This window comes from Pseudochaenichthys georgianus, chromosome 24 (assembly GCF_902827115.2).
Source record: "Pseudochaenichthys georgianus chromosome 24, fPseGeo1.2, whole genome shotgun sequence".
NCBI lineage: Eukaryota > Metazoa > Chordata > Actinopteri > Perciformes > Channichthyidae > Pseudochaenichthys > Pseudochaenichthys georgianus.
In genome coordinates, this window is record NC_047526.1 from 18147362 (window position 1) to 18172512 (window position 25151).

General features: G+C 41.0%; 1 protein-coding gene across 2 annotated transcripts in view; it reads right to left on the bottom strand.

Annotated features, from left to right (window-relative positions):
* Nucleotides 1-795: 795 nt before the first annotated feature.
* LOC117439583 (A-kinase anchor protein 7) overlaps nucleotides 796-25151 on the bottom strand; it is a 70265-nt gene continuing 45909 nt past the window's right edge. Inside the window, exons 17-18 of one of the 2 annotated variants that reach the window (XM_071202006.1) lie at nucleotides 8950-8979; nucleotides 796-3366 (exon numbers count right to left, since the gene is read on the bottom strand). In XM_071202006.1, the coding sequence (XP_071058107.1) occupies nucleotides 3152-3366; nucleotides 8950-8979 (245 nt within the window). In that variant the 3' untranslated portion in view covers nucleotides 796-3151. The remainder of the gene's footprint in view (nucleotides 3367-8949; nucleotides 8980-25151) is intronic. The other variant, XM_034075546.2, reaches the window with a different exon arrangement.

Below are 25151 nucleotides of genomic sequence, written 5' to 3' on the forward strand. Positions count from 1 at the left end.
TGTGTAAAAAAAGTCATATCATAGTTTGTTGAAATATAAAACAACCAAATATAATGTTTCGCAATATGAGAAAATGTCCAAATAAAAAAAACAACATCTTAGTAAAGCATGTCGGATAAAAGGTCATAGTTAGGAATAGAAGTCATGTCCAAAGTGTCAACACCATCACAAAAAACGTCAAAGTACAGAAGACAGAGTATTAGGACAGTAACCCCCCCCCCACAAGATAACTGACCCCGATTAGACATAAATAACTCTACATTTAAAACATTTGCTCATTACATAAGCTACATTTTTTGAGAATCATTTGTTTTCTGTAATACTGCCTGGTTCATATATCCACTGCTATATTCCAAAAAAACAACGCTTCCATAAAAATACATCATGACAATTCTTCCAAACCTAAGACCTATTAGGGCAATGTAACCCTAACATCTCAGCCTTGGCTTCACTACGCACATACACAAGAACAACACAGACTGAAATGAGGAGACAGAGAGAGGGATATTGGTTTTGAATCTCATATCCTGTTTTATTGTTCAAATATGGCAGGACAAGATGTACGACACAGTTCAACCAACACGCTCACATCATCAGACGTACACACGGACAAATGGGAGCACAAACAGAGGAGACGTTCACACGCACACAGCTGAGCCTGAAATGTCTCATGTTTGATAGACATTTCTCTAGTCTAGGGAACCACACACACACACACACACACACACACACACACACACACACACACACACACACACACACACACACACACACACACACACACACACACACACACACACACACACACACACACACACACACACACACACACACACACACACACACACACACACACACACACACACACACACACACACACACACACACATATGAATTGACTTGTCATACAGACCAACAGGATTACTTGTGTGTTAAAGGGGATTTTAAGGAGATTAAGGATCCGGTGACAGAAACAAGATAAAAACAAAAACGTTTAAAATCCACCTTTAGAATTGACGTTTCAATGACCCCACAGCAGGATGACGAATAGATGAGCACATTTACAGCTCCACCTGTTCGCACCCCAGGGAAATAAACCTCTTGTGGCTGAACATCTGAGCTGGCAAACTCCCTGTGTCTCGGATATTGATTTTTCTGAGAGTGGAAATGACAGGAATTGCGCTTCATGGTGGACGATTTCTTCCAATTAACTCAATAATCCAACTCTTTAGCCACAGTCTAACATCGACTTTGGCAAATCTCACAACAAAAAGAGCGACCGTTACCTTAAAATGCTAGCTATGGGTCGTCACCTTAAGCACTTGCAGAACAATGGGACTTGAGGCCCTCTTTAAACATCAGTGATTTGATTGAACAGCATGTGTATATATATTTAACTGTTCATTAAAAAGCGAAACAAAAAGACAATTAAAAACATAATTTTGTGCTTTTTCCATCTTTGAATGCAAACTGAACGCTCCATTTCTCATTTCAAAATCATACATCTTTTCACATAGTAATATTTCTCTAACGGTGACAGCATAGCATTATAAATAATAGTTAGAAAGCATAAAACAACATATTTAATGTAAGAGAGTTAACAAATCATTTTTCTAACAGTATCACAGGGAAACCCAGTTTAAATAAAAATCTGAAAGTCCCTCCTTAACATTTCTCAATGGATTTCATGAGTCAGATGGAGTGAGCGGAAAAGGCCAATTTAATTTTCAAGTTCAAGCAAAAATAAAAGGATGGAAGAAAGTGAAAAGAAGAGCCAGAGGGTTTTCAGCTGACAGCAGATTGTCTGAGTTAAACTCCCGACATCAGCATCACCATCTTAATCGGCTGTAAATGTGTTCAGTCGAGTAAAAGCTCCTCGGATTAGAATACAAATATCCAATAAAGCCTGAGCCTTCAACATCCAGGCTTCAGACGCTTTTAGAAATGATTAAATAATTTATCACAAAGAAATCAACATTGTGTGTGAACAAAAAATAATGACATGTATATGGTCAGGCAGGTAGCGTGTGTTAGCTTGTAGCATTCTTTTCATTAAAGAAGCAGGTCATTAATGGAGGATAAATGCTTTCTTGTAGTGTCTTGTTGGAGTGTTATTTTCTCTTCTTCGTCCACTATACGAATCTCCATCAGCCTGCTGTAAAGTAAGTTATATTAGTGAAGATAAATTAATGTGATGAAGGTATAGCAGTCTGCCTGCTCCCACAGCGGTGGGGTTTTAAAAAGAGCGTATCACTTTGTTTCTGTTAGGAAATATGAATTCAGAGCTTATGACTGATCTTTAGTTGATCATTATCTCAGTGCTACCCTGGCAGGAAACACTATAACAATAATATATTATACTTAAAGCGTAGCCGGGGGCAAGATACATTTCTCTAAACAACTTAGAAGACAACAATGCAGTGTGGCATGCGCAGACAGACATGTTGTGTAAAGTAAATGCTGGAAGTTTACATTTTTCAGCAGTTGAAAGTGCTTTTAACCGAGAATCGCTGCAAAATACAACAACAACTTGGTCCAACATCTCAAAGTTTGAAGAATCCTGTCACAGCACAGTCAAACCAACTATTTTTTTGACATTTCCCCTCGAGCCACAAAGATGAACAAGTAACCTTTTGACAATGAAGACAGCATAAAAAGCAAAATGGAGGAGGAATATTTTTTTTTTCATTGGAAAATTATGGATATTGAGTACCATTTTAAGTGCAGGTGTTTACAAAACATGATTATTCTGAACGGGCAGTTTTGTGAGTGGCAGGTTCAAAGTGAACCTTACATGAGCATGTGAGTCTCTACAGGAGTGCTTTTCTAAGTCTGACGTTCAAACGCAGACCCAAAGCGTAGTGAGGATCGTGGGTCGAGGCCCCTGCTGTTTGATGTAGTGAGTTAATAACGCCTGTTTGGATGGTCACTTAGCACTGAACACAAGCTACACTATCTATTTAACCAGCCAGGTCAGTTGGGCGGGTAGCTAGCATGCCTGCCTAGCCATTGTGGTGGGCTAGCTGGGTTAGCTCGTCAGCTAGTTGGCGTGTTCAGGCTTTGTGCCCAGGGCTCACTGACTCTTCTCCTGTTGAGCCCGGGCCTGGCTGATGTTGTCCGGGCAGTTACTCTGTACCTCAGTCCAATGTTGTCACTTCCTGTAGTCAGTGGTGGAGTTAGCTGTAGTGTCCGTCTTTGTTTCGTCAGTGTTTCCCGGGGGCTGCGGTGCCGTGGCATTCGGCCCTCCCCCATTTTGAAGTGTTTCTTGTTTGTACTGTAGCAAGGCGCGATTGACAGCATCCTCGACCAATCGCCGGCTCACCCTCAGTAGCTCTGCCTCGTCTGGCTCAGACCGGCGATGCCCACCTGAGATAAACAGGCACAGAATAACAATATTAACACAACATTCACAAAAGCATATAATCAAATCGAGTCGTGTTTCTGGCCAACTGATAGGGTTTGGGTAAATCATTAGAAATACAATTGTACCTCAATGTTGTGCATGGAATTATTGTATCAATACACAGACACCGATTATCAATATAAAGCATAACAGATCTGATTGTGACTACAGCATTGTGAAAGTATTGTGGGGCCTCTGTTGATTCCAAACCCTACTACCTATGTTACCTCTGTGTTTGGTCTCCTCCAACTCAGGGGGATATATCAGGCTCTTCAGCTGCTAAATGTTCACCTATTTTATCATTCTCTGTCTGCTGTTTGGATCTGAACAGGTATCGTACACTTCTCCTCTTGATTGTGGAGAAGTACTCTGGGATATAGTTGATAAAAATGTCTACCTAAGTTCTGAACAAATGCAAAATCCACTTTTTCATGTCTCTTCTATAATGTGTCCCCTCTGTGTAAAGACATTCTGAAAGTTTCAGGAAAAACGATTCTCTCACTGTTTGTCCTGATCCTTTTATATAACAACCTGTCTGAACATGAGCTGATTATGGCCACTTTATGATGCCATAACGATTTTTTAGCTTTTGTAACCATTAGCCAATCACCAACCAAGGTGACTGAATCTCCTCCTAGAGCACCATTGTGTTCTTTTTAACCAAATCTCTCTCAGAGGGGCGTGGGGAGTGGCTCCTTATTTTCATCTAAAGTAACAGACGCAGAATCAGCACTTTTGAAACAGGGCTGAAACAGAGGGGATTATGGGATGCTACAATGATCTGTTTGGTATTTGGAGCCAAACACTTCGGAGACATGTTTTGTATAAAACTGAGACCTAATAATATATTGATGAAAAACAGTATAATAGGGGACCTTTAATAAGTTTTTACAGGTTTTTTGGGTTAAGAGCCATATTGAATTAAGAAGTTGAACCAAAAATACATCTTTGTAGTACTACCGTGTTAGAAGACACTGCAAATATTGAAGTCAATGTAGCAGATGTAGCAGATACAGCCAGGTAGCGCTTTGCTAACATGGCAACATGAGGATATTTGGGCTCACATGTACCGAAGGGCCCATACCGAATATTTTGGGTTTGAATAAGTTTACACCCCTTTATCTCTGTATACATATTGGGGAATGTATTGATCCTTCTAGCTAATCTGTAATTATTGTTGACTGTTATTGCAATTACGTTGTGATTCCAGATGTTGCATAATTCGTCTAATTTTCATCAAAAGTTATATTGATTTCATAACAGTGTGATTTCTTGCATGGCTCTGTACAAAACAGAGATTTGTTCTTGTTTCTGTAGAGTATAATATGTACCGAGACATGCCGGTAGCACGGCACAACCCTCATTCAGTGTTTTTATTCTAGGCTTTATACAGAATGTCCTGTACTATTCAAGAAACTGTAAAACACTTCAGTTGTTGCATCAGCAGCATTGTTCTTCTTTTGGTGATACTGCTAACAGCATGAAAAAGAAACAAAGAAACAGGATTGGTCACTGAAGCTGGGACATGTACTCTTTCTTCCTCCAGATGTCCCCATGTGCTTCATTACTTACCGCTGTTCGATGAGGGACTGTTGCCCTCAGGAACGGAAGCAGAATGATTTTATTTTGAATCTGCCTTTGCCATTACATTTGCCTGCCATTTTTATTCAATTTGAGTCAACTAAAATCCGGGCTTCAGGCACCAATAGATTATTTCAGAGATATTCTAAATGATTGGTTACCGGGTGTTAACATATATCTGGATACATGATATGAATAATGACATCCAATGAGCGGCCTCCTTTAGATACACCTAGTATTAATAAGCATCTTTGTTATATTTATTCTGGAATTGGATGTCAACATTATTTCAGAGGATTGTGAATTTGCTAAACAAACATGGTGTCTCCATAATTAATCAAACGGAACCTATAAATCCTCTTTTCGCGAGGGAAGACTTGCTAGCGACTGCACATTTAGGCCAAACAGTGGTACTACACTAACGTTCTAGTCCGTGACATCATTTGGGCCCAACATTTTTTTTTCCCATTGACTTACATTGGGAAATAGACGTCAGCATTTATATATATTTATCTTAGCTTAATAACTAGCAAGTACGAATACTTTTAGAGCCCTTTTTTATACATTAGGGTCTCAAAGTTGAGTATTGGGCTGAAAGCCGAATCCAGAGTTATTTTACCTCTCCATTTATTAGACTGAGCCGAGAGTCGGAGATCGGGTACGGGTCATTTCTGAATCTATAACGTGTATATTTTGAGCAACCCTCGTAGGAATGATTGAGGCCCCGCCTCCGACTCTGCATCCAGTTCTCTTTATACAGCTGTGACGGCTGTCACCTTGTCTTCTGCATTAACCGGCCTGTGAGCATTCTGTGTGTGTATATATGTGTGTGTGTATATGAGTATCTTTAGGTACTATGGTTACCGTGTCGGCGTGACGTTGTTTAGCTCCTCCCACCGGAAGAGGTCTGGACGACGATGATGACGCTACTTAAGCTGCGACGCTGCTGTCATTCGGGGCGCTGGATTTGTGCCAGGACGCCACGCTACTCCACTCTCTGGCCGTTTCTCAATCGCGAGGATGCTTGCTTGGTAGCACATGTCTTCCGAGTCACTTCCTTCAGAAGCTAGGCAAGAATCCTTCCTGGCATTCGGAAAACGAAGAGTGGAACAGGCTAGCAAGTGTGCAGGTGTGCGTCATATGCAGTGTTGGGACTAACGCGTTACTGTAACGCCGTTATTTTTGGCAGTAACTAGTACTCTAATGCATTACTTTTTAAATTCAGTAACTCAGTTACCGTTACTACATGGTGCGTTACTCCGTTACTGCGTTAGTTTTTTTATATAGTCAACAGCCAGGCGAACAGAGATGAGAACTGTACTTAAGTACAGAACTTGAGTAAATGTACTTAGAGACTTCCTGTGTCACATGCGGAGACGGGCTGTGGGCGTGTTTGTGTTGTTTACTAACAAGACTGTCATGGCGGCGGCGGAGCTCAAGTCTAGTTTTTCCACCTGGAGATATTCTCACTATTTCACTTTTGTCGAGCACAAAGGAAAGAAAGTTTCTGTTAAATGTAAGTTGTGTCCTGGCGGGTCAAAGATCCTATCTACTGCCCAAACCAGTCATTCAAATCTCTTAAAACATCTGCAAAAACAACATGCTGGGACGAAGCTAGTAACTAAGACCGGCACAGACCCAGACTCATCCAACGCCACTCCACCTCCACCTACATAAGCAGCAGCGGCTGGATTTTAACCAAGGGACTGCTAGCCAGGGAAAAGTCAATAAAGCCATTGCACGGTATGTTGTAGAACACATGCAGGCTATTGCTACAGTGGAGTCACCCGCTTTCAGGGAGCTAGTTAGCATGATAGCATGTCCGGGCGGCACACGGCATATGGACTACCTGGAGAAAGAATATACAAAAATGGAAAGCCAGCTAATATCGATGCAATCCAGATTGCATATAATGCATGTCAAGTTGATCAACAGATTGTATTATTCTCCAATGCAATAACAGTACTGAAATGAAGGCTATAAGGGCATTAATATAATGGGAGCCCTTTTTTTAAGTAACTAAAAAGTTACTTTTTACAGTAACGCATTACTTTTTGGTGTAAGTAATCAGTAAAGTAACTGAGTTACTTTTGAAATGAAGTAACTAGTAATGGTAACTAGTTACTGGTTTTCAGTAACTAGCACAACACTGGTCATATGAGAGGCCCCGCCTTACATTTTCCGCCACAGATTTGGGGAAATTGGTCCGTGCGCAAAGCATTGTGGGGATTTGAAGGACGCGAAGTCTACCCATGTGCAGCCTCGAAATTACCCCCAAAACAAGGACGCGGCCTCGTGGAATTCCAAGTGGAGATTGGAACAGTCCTTCGGCGGCACTCGATGACGTAGTATCCTTGAAATATTGGCTTGGAAGCCAGTCTCCTCGCGATTGAGAAACGGCCTCCGTTGTTTATGTCTGAGATGCTCTGAGATTTGTGACGGCGTTGGATTTGTGCTAGATGCCTCACTATTTTCGCCTTAGTGCCCTTATTGTTCTGTGACTGCGCTAATCTGTAGCCTCCTTTTCTGTTTACTTATATTATAAATAGATAGCTCCTTATTTAAAGAGCCTATACCTTTGTTTATATCATTTTTATTTGAGTTTATTATTAAAAATCAACCTCTTACCAAGAACATCTGGTTTTGTGTTGCTTCCCTTTTACTCTAAACGAGCTGGAACAACATCCATCCATGCTTTAGCTAGCATAAAGAAGAGGTTACCTTTTGATATTGTGGGCAGATTTTTTGTCTCAGGAATGTTGTCACTTTGCAGATGGTATCTATTTGGCTGAGATTTGATCACAATGCCAGCTTGACTGCCTCCAGATGTGTGCGTGCAAGTACACCTGAATTGACATGTGCTTTTCGTTATCAAGATAAGGTATCCAGAAATAGATTGCATGCATCTTCATGGTTTTGCACGCACAGCCGCACACCTCTCCCATTAAGGTCGGCCTTTAAAAGAAATGTGCAGCTTATTATTTATGATTGCCTCCCGGTAGATGTAACCAACAGTTCTAAACGTCCGGTGATCACACAGAGACGATTTTCTTTCATGTAGGGAAGTTGATTTTTCTTTAACTGCTAGCCAGTGGCTGGTAATTTGAAGATCCACTGCAGGAAAAAGGGTGTTGTGTTGAGTCTCGTTGTCCTATTTATGTGAGAGCTATTGTGATCCAGTATGTTACCTACAGTGAAAAACAAACGCACTGTACTGAATGCAGGTTTGATTTTTTCAAACAGTTCCACAGAACGAACTGTGGTTTTAACATTTTGACATGTAACAAAGATTTTCTAGTGAGGTTGATTTGTCCAAACGAACGAATGGAAACCATAAGGATGAAAGCACAGCCATATGTGTACATGGTGAATTAAGCATATTGGTAGTAATGGCTTAAGATGTATACTCTATTTACACATAATTAGTGGTTGCATAAGCAAAGAAATGTCTGTAATAAAATATTTGTAACGCTGTTGCATTAAAAATGTTTAGGGCTGTTGTCAGAAGCTTTTGGATATCATGTCTTATTAGAGTAGGGATAATGCAATACTGTATTGATCTCTGTAAGAAGAGCCTTACATGTGTCCCCTTAGAGACTTCCTGGTTCAAAGAGGCTAAACGCAGGCAGCAGAGATAATCAGGCCTTCATCACTTACCGTCCTGCCTTAAACAAATTGAAAAGACTGATTTTGATTGGTTCATTAACTGAATTTAAAATTAGGGAGTTTAAATTATTAGAAGTGAAAAACATGAATGCTGAAATATAAAATGCTGTTGAGACCATGTGATAGGATTTGGGTTGGTAAATCATTTTCCTGTGATTACATACGCTGATCATTTCAATTCATATCTTTGCAATTAATATAATCATGGTTGCTGGAAGTGATCACATCATTTGATTGTTTGATGATCTGAGCAATTACATGCTTCGACTTAGACACATGCTATGAGGAAGGACACATACTTGAGCGCTTGGCTTGGAGTGGGTTCAAATCTGCAACACAGAAACATCAAATAAGTATAAAAAATAAAGATATTTTGCTGTCTCGTGGATGTTCATATACTCAGGGAGATGTATAACCACAAAAACCTCTTTGTCTGTTAACACAAGGGGGACACTTCTTAGAATTAGACAGCAGAGGGTTTTTTAAGATTAGGTTTGGACCCCTGGGCTTCACGAGGAACAAAATAAATGCACACTTTTCAGAAGAAATATTGTTAGTGTTACTAAGAATTACTGCCAAAAGCGGCAAGACTCTGCAGTGTATATATAGGCCTGCAAGTGTGCACTTTTTTAGGGCTCGGTGCGAGGCAAGATCAGCAGATAAGTGAGAATCATTTATTACACTTTATATTGAAAAATATGTTCGGAAACTTTGTGAACTATAAGGTGCTATAACTTTTTTCCCAAAGGTGGAATAAATACAAACACAAACAAAACATCTGAATGTGTTTCAGATGAGGCAGCGCTTTAGAAAACATATTTTTAGTTGGCAAAATAATGACATTTTGTCGTGTCTCTCCAAATTATATCATGCTGTCGTTATGAATAACCAGCATTCCCTGTGCTTTATCACAGGTTTGTGTCTGTATCGTTTAAAAGGGGTGTGTGTTTTGTCTATCTGCATGTTCAATCTTAGCTTGACGAAATGAAGGACTTTATGACGGCTATAAAGCTGCCCTCTGTACCTGACACACACACACACACACACACACACACACACACACACACACACACACACACACACACACACACACACACACACACACACACACACACACACACACACACACACACACACACACACACACACACACACACACACACACACACACACACACACACACACACACACACACACACACACACACACACACACACACACACACACACACACACACACACACACAGATTCCACAGCAACAAGGCCGACAGGCACAAGGATATGTTTTTCACACGATTTGTCAAAGCCTTTGTCCTCACTCTCACACTTCATCTTTTTTCCTCCCTCCACTTCTATGACTGCAGCACCAATCTCTTCTCTGCCTCTTTACTTAAAACCCTCTTTTCACCTTATTTGTCTGGCACTGTTGTCATGGTGACAGGATAAAAACACATGCGGTTGTCCTGACTTACTTTGGGCAGGTGACACTGTCTTTAAGTGTGCTCTTCTCGCATGTTTTTGACTTTTTATTCGACACTAACCCTTGGTGTCTCTTTCTTCGTCACCCCGCTCTGCCTCTCTCTTTCAGATTCATCTTTTCCACATTTCAAATTCGGTTCTGAGATAACAAAAGGCACATTTTCAGTATCCATTACACTCATTAAGTCTTGACCTCTTTCAATGACAGACTAAACCTCTTAGCCCATATGCTGCAACCCAAGCCAATTAGTAGATTCTAGATAAACCTATTGTAGAGATAAGATTAGACTGCTTTTTTACCAAAAGTAATAGCATGCCAGGTTGGGGTTTTCCTTAATCTCATACGTTTTTAACCATACTAGCATCATGGCTCTAAGTCTACAGATTGGTCTAACACTTTGGTCCAGACTAAAATATCTCAACTAAAGCTGCAACCAATGGTCATTTCCCTTGATCTATTGAACTATTTCCTCTCTACATTATTGATTTTTTTGGACTATAAAATGGCAGAGAATATGGTCTAATATTTTGCTGAACAGCTCAAACTCTGTTGTCCCTAAGTACAGCCTAAAGAGCTGAGAGCATGGCTGTGGACTCTTTTCATAAGTATTGTAAACACATGCATTATACATTGATTTATCCAATAGAGTTTTCCCACAGGATTATCCAATACAATAGTGGGTTGACTTTGAGTTTTGAACTTTGTGCTCTTGTTAACAATTCCTGGTTGATCATTTTGTGCTCTACAAACAATTTAGTCATAAACACGATGGTTGTATAGATACACAAATCTAACCTACTGCCACTGTTCTCACTTCAATCCATCACCATACCATTTAGTGATGTACTGGCTGCAACTCAACACTTTTATATGTTCACCTCCTAAATGCTTATGATAACCTAGATGTGTACTTATTTTTATTTTATATGTTATGTGTGCTTCCTCTTTATTTAATACGTTGGTCTACTTCCTTTAATTTGTGCCTTTTATCTGCATTGTCTATTTGTTGTACCAATGTAATTTCCCCCACTGTGTGACAAATACAAGATTTCTGATTATCAGCAAAGCCCTCTCTCTCCTCTGTAAGCCATGTAGATTCTTCATTATCTTGCAAGCTATTTTTTTATTTCCCTGTGTCAAATTATAGTCAATGAGAAGGGTTCTGTGTTTCAAGACGGGTCAGGCGGATTGCCATTATCGTAAGGTATCACATTTCAAATTGACTATCTCCAATCATCCATTGTTAGCATTATTATTGTTAGCAGGTTAGCATGCTGACATTTAGCTCAAGTCATCAGAGCTGCTGGCATGGCTTTAAAACCACTTTGTTCCACTTAAGTCGCCTCTGTCTTTTTGTCTTGGTTTGAAAATCACTCAGATGAAAGGTTGTCGGTGTTCAGATGCTGTGGGATTACTGTCTGTCATCGAGCTGCGAGTCTGTACAACGTTAAGTGACAACTACTGTGCGTCTGCTTTGTTTTCATTTCAATCCCTGTGTCACCGCCCTGCTCTGCTTGACTTGGCTCTCTTCTCCTTGGCACTGCTCTGCTTTGATTTATATTTCGCTTTGTATGAACCTTTTAACACTATTACCAAAGTCCCCTACGCTCTTATTTATCTTGTTCCTCCTCCTGAAGTCTGCCAGCCACTTTCAATACTTTCCATGATGGAGGGAGCACTTTATTATGTGCAGTTCACGCTGAGGTAGCTCTCTGTTGATGCTCCCCTTCCGCAAGCACTTCACATCCAGTATTGAAAGGAGTCATAATAATCCCTAAATCAAATTCACTGGAAACAGCAGCCTAAATGATTATGTTTACATCAAGCCACTGTGACAAATGTCCTCATACGTTGAGTGAACTGAATTCCTGAGAGATAAAGCAGCGGTTTAGAAGGAAAATAAATGTAGCATATCTGGAAAGAGGAGGATGATAAGGAATAAGAAAGAAATTGGCATACGAAGGGGGGCAAAAGGGAGGAGAAGGAATACAGTACAGCATGTGATAGAAGGAAGAGGGGAAGGAAATATTTGCGCAACATGAAGACCTCTTCATTGGAAGTTGGAGCATTTGAGGACAGAGAGGGAGGAATGAGGAAGAGCAGACGTTGGAAAGAAGGCGAGGACAGTGGGGGGGGGGGGGAAGGGTTTGTAGAGGCTGTGGCGCTGGAGGGGTTTCCTGAGGAAATACCAGGAACTCTCAGACACGAGATAGGGAATAAAGCCGAGTTCAACTTCATCATATTCACAGTGTATTGTTTGTCTTTGGATCATTGTGGATAAACATAGCATTACCAAACCTCGTGGAGAACAAACATTAACATCACTGAACAGCAGGTATATGTATCTCAGAAATGTAGACACGATTTAATGCTAGACAACATCGGAATATTGATGTGCTTTGAAGTAATAGAGATAATAATCCAATTACTGAAACGTTCAGCTGGAGTTGGACGGATCAATAACCCCGGGCTGTGATCCTTCCGCTGGAGAGCGGCTGATAGAAGCCAAGGAGTAAAACTCGTCTTTTTACAACGTTCCCCAAAAAGTTTCCTAAGGAGCCTACATCTTTGAGGCCAATGATAACATGTCTGAGCATTGCTACTCTGTGCCAGAACAATGGGATGCACACATTGTTCCTCTCCACTTGCTCCCTGATCGACACTTTCACGGCCCATCAATTCCTCAGTTGGAAGCTCTATTTTCATCCTCCTCGTATCACGTTTAAGGCCTAAGAGGGTGAAAGTGTGCCTTCATATAATAATGATGAAAATTAAGTAAAAAGGAGTAAAAGGATCTTTGAATCAATAAATATAGCTGGTTGCAACAATTCGCTTTGTCTTTCTGATCTAAACATGTGGCCTGCTAGCAACTACACGAGGCTATCCTGTTAGCATTCTACCCTGCTAACAGTGACAATGGTAACATAGTGATGTTCAGTCAGAAATAATGTGAAGTACGATATTTATCATATTCACTCTCCTAGTGTATCGAGTTTGCATGTAAACAGTTGCTAATCAGGGCAAAACACAAAGTATAGCTTAAGGTTGATAGGGATGTTTTTGCAAGAATCTAGTAAAAGCCAAATGATTTGACAATTTGAGAGTGTATAACAAATATCCTCGCAAATAATTAAATGTAAATGTCTGTACCATAAAGATCAACCTGATGTACAGTAGGTGCTACAGGGGAAGTCAGGGAATCACCAAGGATGCATCCCCAGGGGACCACGAATGTCTGTCGATAACTTCAGAATAATTGATCTATGGTTGCCTAGATATTTCACAAAAAGAACAACTAAAAATGGCGCCGTTTTGGTGGCAATAAAGGAGAAGAAAGGGGACCAGTGAAACATCTTCTGCGGAACATGAATGTATATCCAGAATTCCATGGCAAAATATCTGGATTTCTTGACCAAATCGGTGGACGATGCAATGCAATGCAGCTACATTGGCAAAAAAAAATAGCAAATGCTCGTTTCAGCAACAACGAGAAAAAGGCATGGCACAGTATATCTGGACAGTTGACTCTGGAGGGTGAAAGTGGACTCGAACATTAAAGGTTTGGAGCTGCAGGTGTGATGCCTGTGAATGTGGCTCGACCGTAGAACAAACAAACCGCCTGTTGGTTCTTGTTAGCATGTACAACAAGCAACAACAAAAAACCCACACGCTTTGCTTTGATATCGTTTGCTCCTCTGGCCTGGTGTCACAGCACAAAGCAAGGAATGACTTGGCTCTCACCACAGCCCCACGGTGACTGAAGGGGTTATCGTGTGGCTTCTACAGGAGGTTCAGCGGGTTTCCGTCTCCTAATCAGTTCAGAATATCAGAGAAACACTAAAAGTCACATGCCTCTCACGCTTTGACACCAAACGGGGTTATTGTATTACTCCACTTCATAAATCCTACCTACTGCAGCTTACTTTTGAGACAAGTATTTGTATAAAGAGCGCTGGCTGTGTTTGACCTCATTCTGAAACATGAAGAGTGTCGGGGCAAACAGAGACCCTGGCTGTGCTCCAGTCAGACCTTGGCACAATCAAACCGTGGGTAGCAAATCATTGGGGAGTTCTCTTATTGATCGGACTCTTAAAAAGCAGGCATGGATCTGTTTCCATTCATCTTCACACAACAAGACCTGAGTGCCTTATTCCCTAGGGCCTTGCTCCAAGGTATGAGTGCAGCGATTTAAACCCAGCTGTCGGTTCGGGATTTCCCTGCTCAGTGACCCGACTCACTGAGCTCCGGTAGGCTGTCAGACCTCTGGAATATCTCAGTGTTTTCACATCTCTCAGAAAAAGGAGACAATGGTAATGGAACGAGAAATAATCAACACATTATGGTGTGTAATGGAAATGATGATTATCAGAGAATTGAATGCTACGATGTTATATTTAACATATAAATAATACTATTCTGTGAGCCTTACATGTCGAGGATAGTAGGTCTCTCAGGTGTCATGTGACCACACAGTGACCTGATCATGGGTCTATTGCACTCCGATAGGGTCAGGGGTCTATTGCACTCTGATAGGGTCATGGGTCTATTGCACTCTGATAGGGTCAGGGGTCTATTGCACTCCAATAGGGTCAGGGGTCTATTGCACTCCGATAAGGTCAGGGGTCTATTGCACTCCGATAGGGTCAGGGGTCAGTTATCTCATGACAAAGCATGTATTCATTGTAACTGTATAAAAGCTCTCTTCAGTTTGAGTAGTTGCACTTGGCTGTGGAGACATTGCTCTTCATGTCGTTTGCCTCTTTTGCAAAAGATTAAAGGACCAGAAAGACATCTCTTTGACTAGTTCATATCAACAATTTCCACCACAGGTGCCATAATAAAAAATAAGAGACATCGACAGAGAGGACTGAATGGGAGATGGATTAAGCAAAGCTGCATGCTTCTCTTCCCCTCGCTCTGCTCCTTCCTCCTCCCATTTCTATTCTCATCTTTCTCCCCCTCTTCCTCACATGTGGTCTCAGCTGCCTTCACCAGCTCTTTTTTTCCCATCCCTCTCTCTTCTGTGGCTGGATTTTTTAAATGTTTTACTTTGTGATGCACAAACCTCGACAGCCAGAAAGAAGAAACAAAAGATTCCTGTCTCATCAAGGTTGTCTCTTTTATGTTGCTACATACTGTCAATGCAGGACAGCTCGTGTTCTGTCCAACCAGAGGCTGAGCCAAGGATTAAAAACGAATAACGTAACACACTATGTGCTTCAGGAGAATTTACAATAATACTGCCTCAAAGCACGTGTTTAAAATCTATTCTGTCGAGAAAGAACTTACTGAGAAGTGTTAAGACCTCTCAGAAATCAGCAGCGAGGGAGCGAAAAGACACAATTCATCTTAGCTTTATGATTATAATTATAATGTATCAATTCCCGCCACTTAATTGGTCTGATCTCAAACATTTCTCAACATATTTTAATTAAATCTGGTGCAACTAATAAGACGTTGTTGCAGTTCTGATCCCCCATGTAATATTTCATGTATGAAGTACTCTGTTTTTACAAATCACTCCTCAACTGTAAAGAGAAAATTAGCTTAAATTATCATTTTAATTGATAAGTCAACCAACAGAAAATCAATCATCGGCTATGTTTTCAAAGACACACGAATCATACAGCCTATTAGTTCAAGCAGCATGGGCAAATATTCCCTGGTGTGAGTTCCTCAAATGGAAGATGTCTTGCTTTTATGTGTTGTATATGATTTTACATGGCATATATTTACATGTTTGGATTGTTGTTTGGCCAAAAAGACATATTTAAAGAATTCCCAATGGCATTACAGAGCCTGAGATCGAGACTTTTAGCTTTATTTTGATACTTTATTACACAAATGTAATCCAAAAGTAATTGACTGCGCTCACCATTTTCCCAGAGTGTAGAGATTCTTTTAATAATCTTTTCTACGGAGATAAAACGTACAAATGGATAGAATAAACAATCATAATGTCATATTTTAGTAACACAATAATGTCTCTCACACTGGACAATACATGTTATTATTGCGTGTGTACCTCTTACTTTAGCAATCATTTCTATTCTATAGGTACTTATGTTTGTGTGTGTGTGCATGTCAAGTACTTGGTAGTGACAGGTAGCATGTGTGTGTTTGCTTTTCACCTGCACTGACTGCTGACACCGCTGTGTGACACCTTGTCAATAATGGTTGACCTCATACACACACACACACACACACACACACACACACACACACACACACACACACACACACACACACACACACACACACACACACACACACACACACACACACACACACACACACACACACACACACACACACACCACACACACACACACACACACACACACACACACACACACACACACACACATAGATACACACACACACAATTCAGGCTGTGCTCACGAGGGGGACTGCCATCATATCACAGGGGTAGCAGCTGACCTCCAGCCACACAAACACACGCACTCCGTCTCCCTCTCCTCTTCCTTTGTTTCAATATTACCATTTCTCTTAAAGCACATTCCCTCCCTTTGCCCTCAGTCTTTATTCGCTGCATCGCTCTTTCCCCCCTTCTCCCTCCGCTCAGAAGTAGGGCACAGTGGCTCCACTGTTTATAGCAATGCAGCTGCGAGCGGTGAGAGAGATGGGAGAGAAAGGGGGAGAGAGGGACACATGAGGAGAACACAGGAGAGAGGAAGAGATACAGAGAGAAGCAGCAGGAGGAGTGCACACACAGAAATGTGTAGCCCAGTTCGATATTTCTGTCTTCACCAATACCTTGCTACGAAAGAGGAAACATGCGCCAACATGCGCCTACACACACACACACACACACACACACACACACACACACACACACACACACACACACACACACACACACACACACACACACACACACACACACACACACACCACACACACACACACACACACACACACACACACACACACACACACACACACACACACACACACACACACACACACACACACACACCAACTATTTTCAGAATCACCATTACAGCCGGTGTCAAAGTCTGCCTTTATGACGGCATCAGCTTAATGGGAATCTTATTGACAGCACGCAAACACACCCTGTACAGGCCACACATCGCTGGATCGTTTTATTACTTGGACCCACAGTTTAATCATTAATCCAACCAACAAGCTAGCAGCAGTGATAATATCAAGAATCCGTACGCATACATCATGTGAAAACCACAAACTACAAGTGTATTGAGTGTGTAGTTGTAGTAGTATTGGCAGAGCATTTTTCGTATGGTTGAAGTATGTTAATAAGATCAGTTTCTTACACTACAAAAAGAAAACTGGGGCACGAATAATCCAATTTACTCCATTATAGGGGGAACTGAATTCTAGCTCAATGGGCCAATGCCTTCTCTGTCACCAAAACTAATCTATACAACATTTGAAAAAACAGCAGTCAACATGTCAGTTTGATACTGTAATAATAGGGTACTTGTGATGATGATGATGATTATTAAAATGTTAAATTGTCTATCCTCTGTAAAGAGATTGAGTTTCATAATAACTCGTTTTACTCCTACTTTCAACCAAAACTAAAATTAAGCCACACTTTAGCTGCTACAGAACAATTGAGAGAGCTTCTTAACTATGCTTTAAAAGTCATGTCCTTGCGTTTGAGAAAAAGCAAAGCAGCCAGTTGATGCTTTCGCTATCATCTTGTGGTAAATTACCTCTGCCTTTACTTTGACCTTTTATTCTTCCACTTATATGTTCCTTTAACTGGGCACTGATGTTGTGCAACAACAAGCATTGGATAACATCTGTGGTCAAACAACAGTCATCCAGAAAAAGCAGTGGTTGTAGGGAGGTTTGGCTAACCTGTAGCACATGGTCGTGTGCTACAGGAGAGTGAAGAGCCGTTTACAAGTCATTTTAAAGTCACTCTTCACTCAAAACTGTTTTTGCCTTTGTCGCTTCGGTTGTTTGGGTTTTGCCTCACTGTGTGTGAAGTGTCTGTTTTGCTTTAAATCTGAGTTTGCTTGAGTAAGATTTTATGACATGAGGACTAGTTTTAGAAACCAACGAAGGTCTAATATGAAATTGACTGAAATGTGGAAACTTGAAGCTGCCAGCATACAAACACTAAGAATGATCTTTTCAGTGAAGTATGAGACATCTAATGTCCATCCATTAGTCCATTTAAATTACATTATTATAAAATAGATGGTTTCATAACAGAAAGTAAATGGATGCTAAATCATTATTATTGAAACATTGATTGTCTTAAAACCTTAAGGCTGTTCAGTGTAATTAAATGAATTTAAATAATTATTCTTTTGTTTGTTTTTAATGAAACGCTTGATTAAAATCAATGATCGGGTGTTGTGTGAACATATATTTTTGTTAAGCCGTATCATCAAGCCCTACGGTTAATTAAACTTAAGCTAGTTACAGTGTATCAGCGGAAAAACTGAACGTTACTTACGGCAAGCTCTTGACCACTAGTAGCGCTACAGAGTGATGATTTTATGAAGGAATCGCTGTCTTGTCTGCATCGTTTGCAAAGATCGTGTGTAAGCGGGAACGCAATTCACAACCTGAAACCAGCTTCACCCTGTTTTGTTGAAGGACTCTCGTCTGGAAAACTATTCACTGTCACTTCACTTCAGTTCATGTCCGTATACGGCTTATCTTGTCTATAACGCAACAATATTCAATGTGCTGTCTTAGAGGAATAAGGAAACCACAACATATTTACATTGTTATTAGCGGCTGGAATTAGAACTTTCTTTAAAAAAAATTTATTAAATAAAAGTTATTTCAATTATAAAAATAGCTGGCCATTAATTTAAGAGTTGACACTTTATCAATAAATTGATTCATCTTTGCAGCTCTAAATAAATTGTCTACAAATATTAGGGAAATCACCTTGTTTATTGAGCCATGCATTTAACAGCATTAGTCATACCTCCAGGATCTTTTTTTAATGAGAATGGTTTGATAATATTTGTTGCTTTTTAAGAAAACACAGAATAGCACCATTAAGTGTTCTAGCTTGGAGGCTAATGTTTAAGAACATATTTTAAGTTCAGTACTGAGTACTGACAGATGATATTTGCAGTAACTTTAAACCAAGAAACTATTTCCTCTTGTTGCAGAAGCTCATGAATCAAAAGCCAGACAGAGCCATTTCGCAATGAATTGCACAGCTGGAATATCACCATTACTCTGCATACACACATCTGTATGCAACACTAGACTGCACACAAAGGGAAGTGCAAGGTCACACTCTCTCACACGAGCACTCCTTGTCCATCTGTAGGTCACACACAGTCATGGATGCAGCCCTGGGCACACAAAGACACACACACACAGACACCCAGTGTGCGGTATATCCCCCCCACTGCATGCATACAGCCCCTCTCCACTGAGAACATCAATCCAATTGGTTTGTCCAACAATGCACACCCACGCATTGATGCAGGAGACACTTACTGATTTTCTCCTCCGCTTGGGAGAACGGGAAGCAGCACAGTTGACCCATGGCGCCTCCTTCCCCTCTCCTCCTGTCCCCGCTGTTACCCCTCTTTCTCCTCTTCCCCCTTGCTCTAAAGCAGATGGATGTATAGCTTCTTCCCCGCTGTCTCCCCCAAACTTTTATGTCCCCGTCTCCCCTCTTTGGCCCCCACCTCGAAGGACAAACGGACCACGGTGAGGATGGAGGCGACAAAAAAAGAAACCTCTCCGTGCAGCCCTGCAGGAGCTAGTCAGCAGACGAGGAAAAAAACGAAACGAGTTGCTCCTTGCTCTCGCTCTACTTTGCACTGACACAGGGAGGAGGGGTGTGTGTATCCGAGAGAGAAAGAGAGAGAGGGAGGGGAGGGAGGGATAAAGAGAGAGGGAATGGGAGGGCTAAAGTGTGTGTGTGTGTGTGCGTGTGTGTGTGTGTGTGTGTGTGTGCGTGTGTGTGTGTGTGTGTGTGTGTGTGTGTGTGTGTGTGGGAGACAGAAAGACAAAAAGAGTGTAATTTGTTCACGTGTTTGAAGTAGAGAAAGCGGAGGAGGGGTATGTATGAGATAGAAAATTGGTGTGTTTGCATTTATGTGCTGAAGGGGGGGGGGGGTGTTGTGTGAGCGAGCTTCTGTAAGCTTCTGTATATTCAAGGCAGACAGGGAGCATGCTTAAGAGTGTGTAAGAGGAATAGGGAGCGGTGTATATGAGGAGACAGCAGACACTACTGTCTGTGTGTGTGTGTGTGTGTGTGTGTGTGTGTGTGTGTGTGTGTGTGTGTGTGTGTGTGTGTGTGTGTGTGTGTGTGTGTGTGTGTGTGTGTGTGTGTGTGTGTGTGTGTGTGTGTGGAGGGTACCAGGCTCCACCTCCCCTCTTCATCGTAGCTTGAATAAGGGTCGCAGAATGGCCTGCAGCTGCTGCATCTGTGTTATTTATGAGACCTGTGATCTTTTGTGCCAAATATCCCCAAAGAATAGAAACAGACTAACTAACATTTCATAATTAAATAGGTCAATTTCGAGGTCAAGCATGGATTACTGTTAAAATGATGGTCTGGATAGAATCTGGATATCCCTATGGGCAGGTCAAGAGAATATGGGGACATATTGTGAGCCGTTTTATGATCGCATTCAGTGTTTTTCATGAGATCTTGAAGGCTGAAGTCATTCAAAGAAATGCTGCCAATGTAATGAATAATAGGTATTCCAATGTACATCCTGAGCCTGAATATGACGTGATGAGGTCAGACTTTAATTCCACTTTTTATTTATTTGCATAATAAAACATCAGTCTGTTAACATGTGACTGTGTTTTTTGACTTCTTAGTTTGGTAAGAAGTCAATAATAGTGATAATTCCTATAAAAGATGCAATTTTGATATATCGTTGTCTATATCTGAGGTTATTTTTATCTCTCGAACTGAAATTCCAAATAATTTGCTTAATTTCTTGGACTTTTAAAAAGATGATAAATCGCTACTGTATTTTGTTTTTGTATTATTGTAAATTACATTATGTATCTGGGGGGGGGTTTAAACTTTTACAGACCAAAGCCTTTCATCAGTCACTACCCTATTTTTTCAAGTGTATTTTCAAAAGGTAATTCCATCAGTAATACATTGATAAATGTGCCTATTATGTTTTGATAGCTTAATCTATTCTTGCTTTGTCACACTTCCATTAACAGTACGGTGTTCTGAGTAAACAGCGAATAATTCAGTGTTTCGCTGCATAACTGCGTAACCCCTTAATTGACGAGTCATGAGCAGGTTTTGTTGTTTATATGTGTCATTATGCCTCAGTCGATGCGTAATCCCGCTGCACAACATGGGCTGTTTCGCCTGGTTCCTTGCATAATTAAAGTAGCTGAGAAATGGTGGTGTATTATATGTTTTGGTGCCTAAAAAAACACTTTTTTCTGCTTTCTCTCAGCTCGGCGTCAGCGCTGCACTCTGATGAAACGGCCTCAAACTCACAGTGGGAGCTCGGTTTAGTCTGAAAGCATGAGTTGCTAGTGCTGATTGAAACTATTTTCTGACAGAAGGGTAAAAAAGTGCTGAGCCTCATCCATCATTCTACTATTGGTGAATGGGGTTATAAATACGTTTTTTGGCGGATTTTAAGGCTATTTATGTCCTTATATATAGCACCCCACACATTGATCTGCAATCTGCGGTTGTTGGGCGCACGGTGGAGAATCGGAACATATTGCCCGACCTTATTACTCAAACACATGTAACTGTGAAAAAGCAACTTGTTACCACCCAGCTCCATATTCACATTGTAGCCAAGGCGCACACACTGTCCTAACCCAGTGTGCGAAAAAGTACACGTCCCACCGTCCGGGACGTGTTATTTACAATATCGGACAAGTAGATCTTTCAATTGACTTGTCCGGCGGACAAGTGACGTTTTTCGGCCTGATTTATTGACAAATGATTGATACATTCAGTTTACAAAAGGCAGAACTCATTCGCAAATTGTACGTGTCTGCCATTGTTCGTTTAGAAATGTTAGTTTCGGTTCTGCTTGTAGATTCCTAAGGAAATGCATCTCGCCGTTTTCTGTACAGTTAGACGGGGGTGGGGCGGAGCGGGAGGGAAGTGTAGCACAGTGGCCGGGTTGGGAAGCAAAACTCGGTTCCGAGTAGGAACAAATAACAATTGTCCGGTACCGGGATTAATAAGAGTTGTGAGGACAGGAGGCGAGGCCGAACCCCGAGCCCCGCGGACTGCAGCTCTCTCTATGCTCCGTATCAGCTGATCGCTGCACGGTGCAGCTCAGCGTCTCTCGCTCTCTCTCTCTCTTTCTACACACAGCAGATCCGCTGCCTGTTTAACAGCCTCATCTTTGTCAAACGTTCTTATGTTCTTTCTCTAACACGTAATGAAGGTTATTAAGCGTTTTAGCTCCTGTGTTGTTAATATTGACCGCCATTTCCTTTATGAAGTGAAGCAGCCTCCCTGTCTGTGTCCTCGCGCTGTCCTCAAATCCCCGGACCCCCAGACTCGGAGGAGCACAGGGATGTCAGTATTGTTTATGAAGCAGGGTATAGAAAGTACATTATTGAAATGAAAATACTATTTATTTATTTTTACAAACCGTCAGCAGAGCAGCTGCAGCATGTGTATTGCAGGACATGTGTAAGCGTGCAAGCGTCTTTGAGTTGTAGAAAAGCGCTAGGCCTATACTGTAGGCTATACATATAATGTATTATTATTATTATTAGGTTATGTCCTATGTGTTGGAGATGTGTGGTTGGACTCTGTCTCACAGGCAGGTTGCAGTGTAGCATCAGAAGAGACTGGGCCAATTGTACATTCTCAAACTGCACCACTTAGAACTAACTAAACAATGCAGAGATTATTTTTATATAATTGTATTCAATAACCGTAAGAAATTAAACAGTATGAAGTGATTTGTAAATAGGAATACAGATTTGACTTAATGTTTTCATAAATATATTTTTCTCCCAGTTTGACTTATTTTTACCCTCTCAAAGAACTGGAATCGAGAACCGAAAATAACCGGAATCGAAAAGCAGAACCGGAATCGTTAAAATCCAAACGATACCCAACCCTATGTGTAATGCAGTAAAATCTTACCGCTCACTTACGTTAGCGGTGTCGTAAAAACCGTGGGAAAATGTAAAATACGATGACGAAGAAGAAGATTCCAGTGGCCCCAATTTTTGTCCATTCTGGACAAGTGAAAAATGTATTCGGACAAGTACATTGCCAAACTCTCTTGTCCATGGACAAGTACTCTCTAAAAACTTTTTCTCACACTGTAACCTATAAATGGACTGCTTTATGATAGCGCTCTTTTAGTCTCAGCGCTTTACAACAAAAGCCAGCATTCAGCCAATAACACACACACTCATACGATGGTGCTGGAGACTACCAAACAAGGTTCCACCTGCTCAACGGCAGCGATGAACAATAAGACATTTCAGGTTGAGTACTTTGCCCTGAGACACTTAGACTGCAGGGGCCAAAGACTAAAACACCAAATCCGATTTTTGTAAAGATATTTTTGGGGCCAGAGAGTGGCTTTATTGGGCATGCAGAGTTAAAAGGGGGCGATAGAGGGCATGACATTGCAGTTTAGCACTTTGAAATGATGAGGATGCCAGTAAAAAGGGGATAAGAGACAATTATGTGTAGCTAAAAGGGCCTTAGTTCATGCCCTCTCCACATGTACCTTCAGCAGCTCTGCTGACGAGCCCTTGATTGAAACAATGAATGTCCACCAGTTCCAAGGAGGCTCTTTCTGTAGCTAGCTGCATGTGCACAACACTCAAAAAGAAGCCTGTTTTTACGTAAAACACTACTCTCCAGGGTAAATGGAGAATTACTAATGGTGGATTAAGGGGTTGTGAGTGTGAAGAGTGACGCAGATACAAAAGCAAATACACACATCGCATACATTGTAATGCATTATGCACTGAGCTCAGCTGTGTGAGGAGACAGCGGAGGCCTTTCTCCAACAGCAGCATTCAGCAACAGCTGCTACTTTTCACACACACACACACACACACACACACACACACACACACACACACACACACACACACACACACACACACACACACACACACACACACACACACACACACACACACACACACACACACACACACACACACACACACACACACACACACACACACACACACACGTGTTGGGCAAGTTACTTCCAAAATGTAATATATTACATATTACTTATTACTCTCTTTTGAAAGTAATAAGATACATTACAAAATTACTGTCTCTGAAATGTAATGAGTTACACTACTTTAGTTACTTTTCTAGTTACTTTCACCAAAATAACCGCAAAAGAATGGCTAGGTATTTTAAATGCTAACATGTAGTTTAGTGCAGCTCATTATACATCCAATGAAGGGCAATGTGGTATAGCATAACAACTGTGTAGGCCCTTAAGGCTACTAACAACTTGTATTACACGGCTTAGTTGAATACTCGATTCTGATGTAAATTGTGTGTAAATTCTTAACACGTTGTTAATACAGTAGTACAGACCACTGTCAAGGACTATAATGAAGGTTGCTAAGGAGGATCAAGAAAGAGAAAGGAAAAGAGGTTAAAAGACAGAGCGCTGGACGTCAGATACATCACCAGAAGAAGGCAGACAGGAAGTAAACAATAACAGGACACGGAATGGGATGGCTCTGTAGTGTGTTTAGTATATGGCCATACAGGCCCGGTTCCAGAACAAAATGACTCAGGGTGAATCTGAGATTACAGGGGGCGCAGCAATAGTGGTTGGCAACAGCAATGAAAAATAGCATTGATGGTCCCCAATGAACAGATTATGGCATTTGTTATGTTTTGAAACCAAGCAAGTGAGAACATTTCAAGTGAGTTAAAAGTGCAATCCTGAAATATCTCATACAGTCCAAAGTGGACTGTGACAAAGAAAAGCACAACAGCTTCAAAACTCTACTGATAAAACAAATGAGAAGATATTGTAAATCAAGGCAAATATTATTTGAACCAGC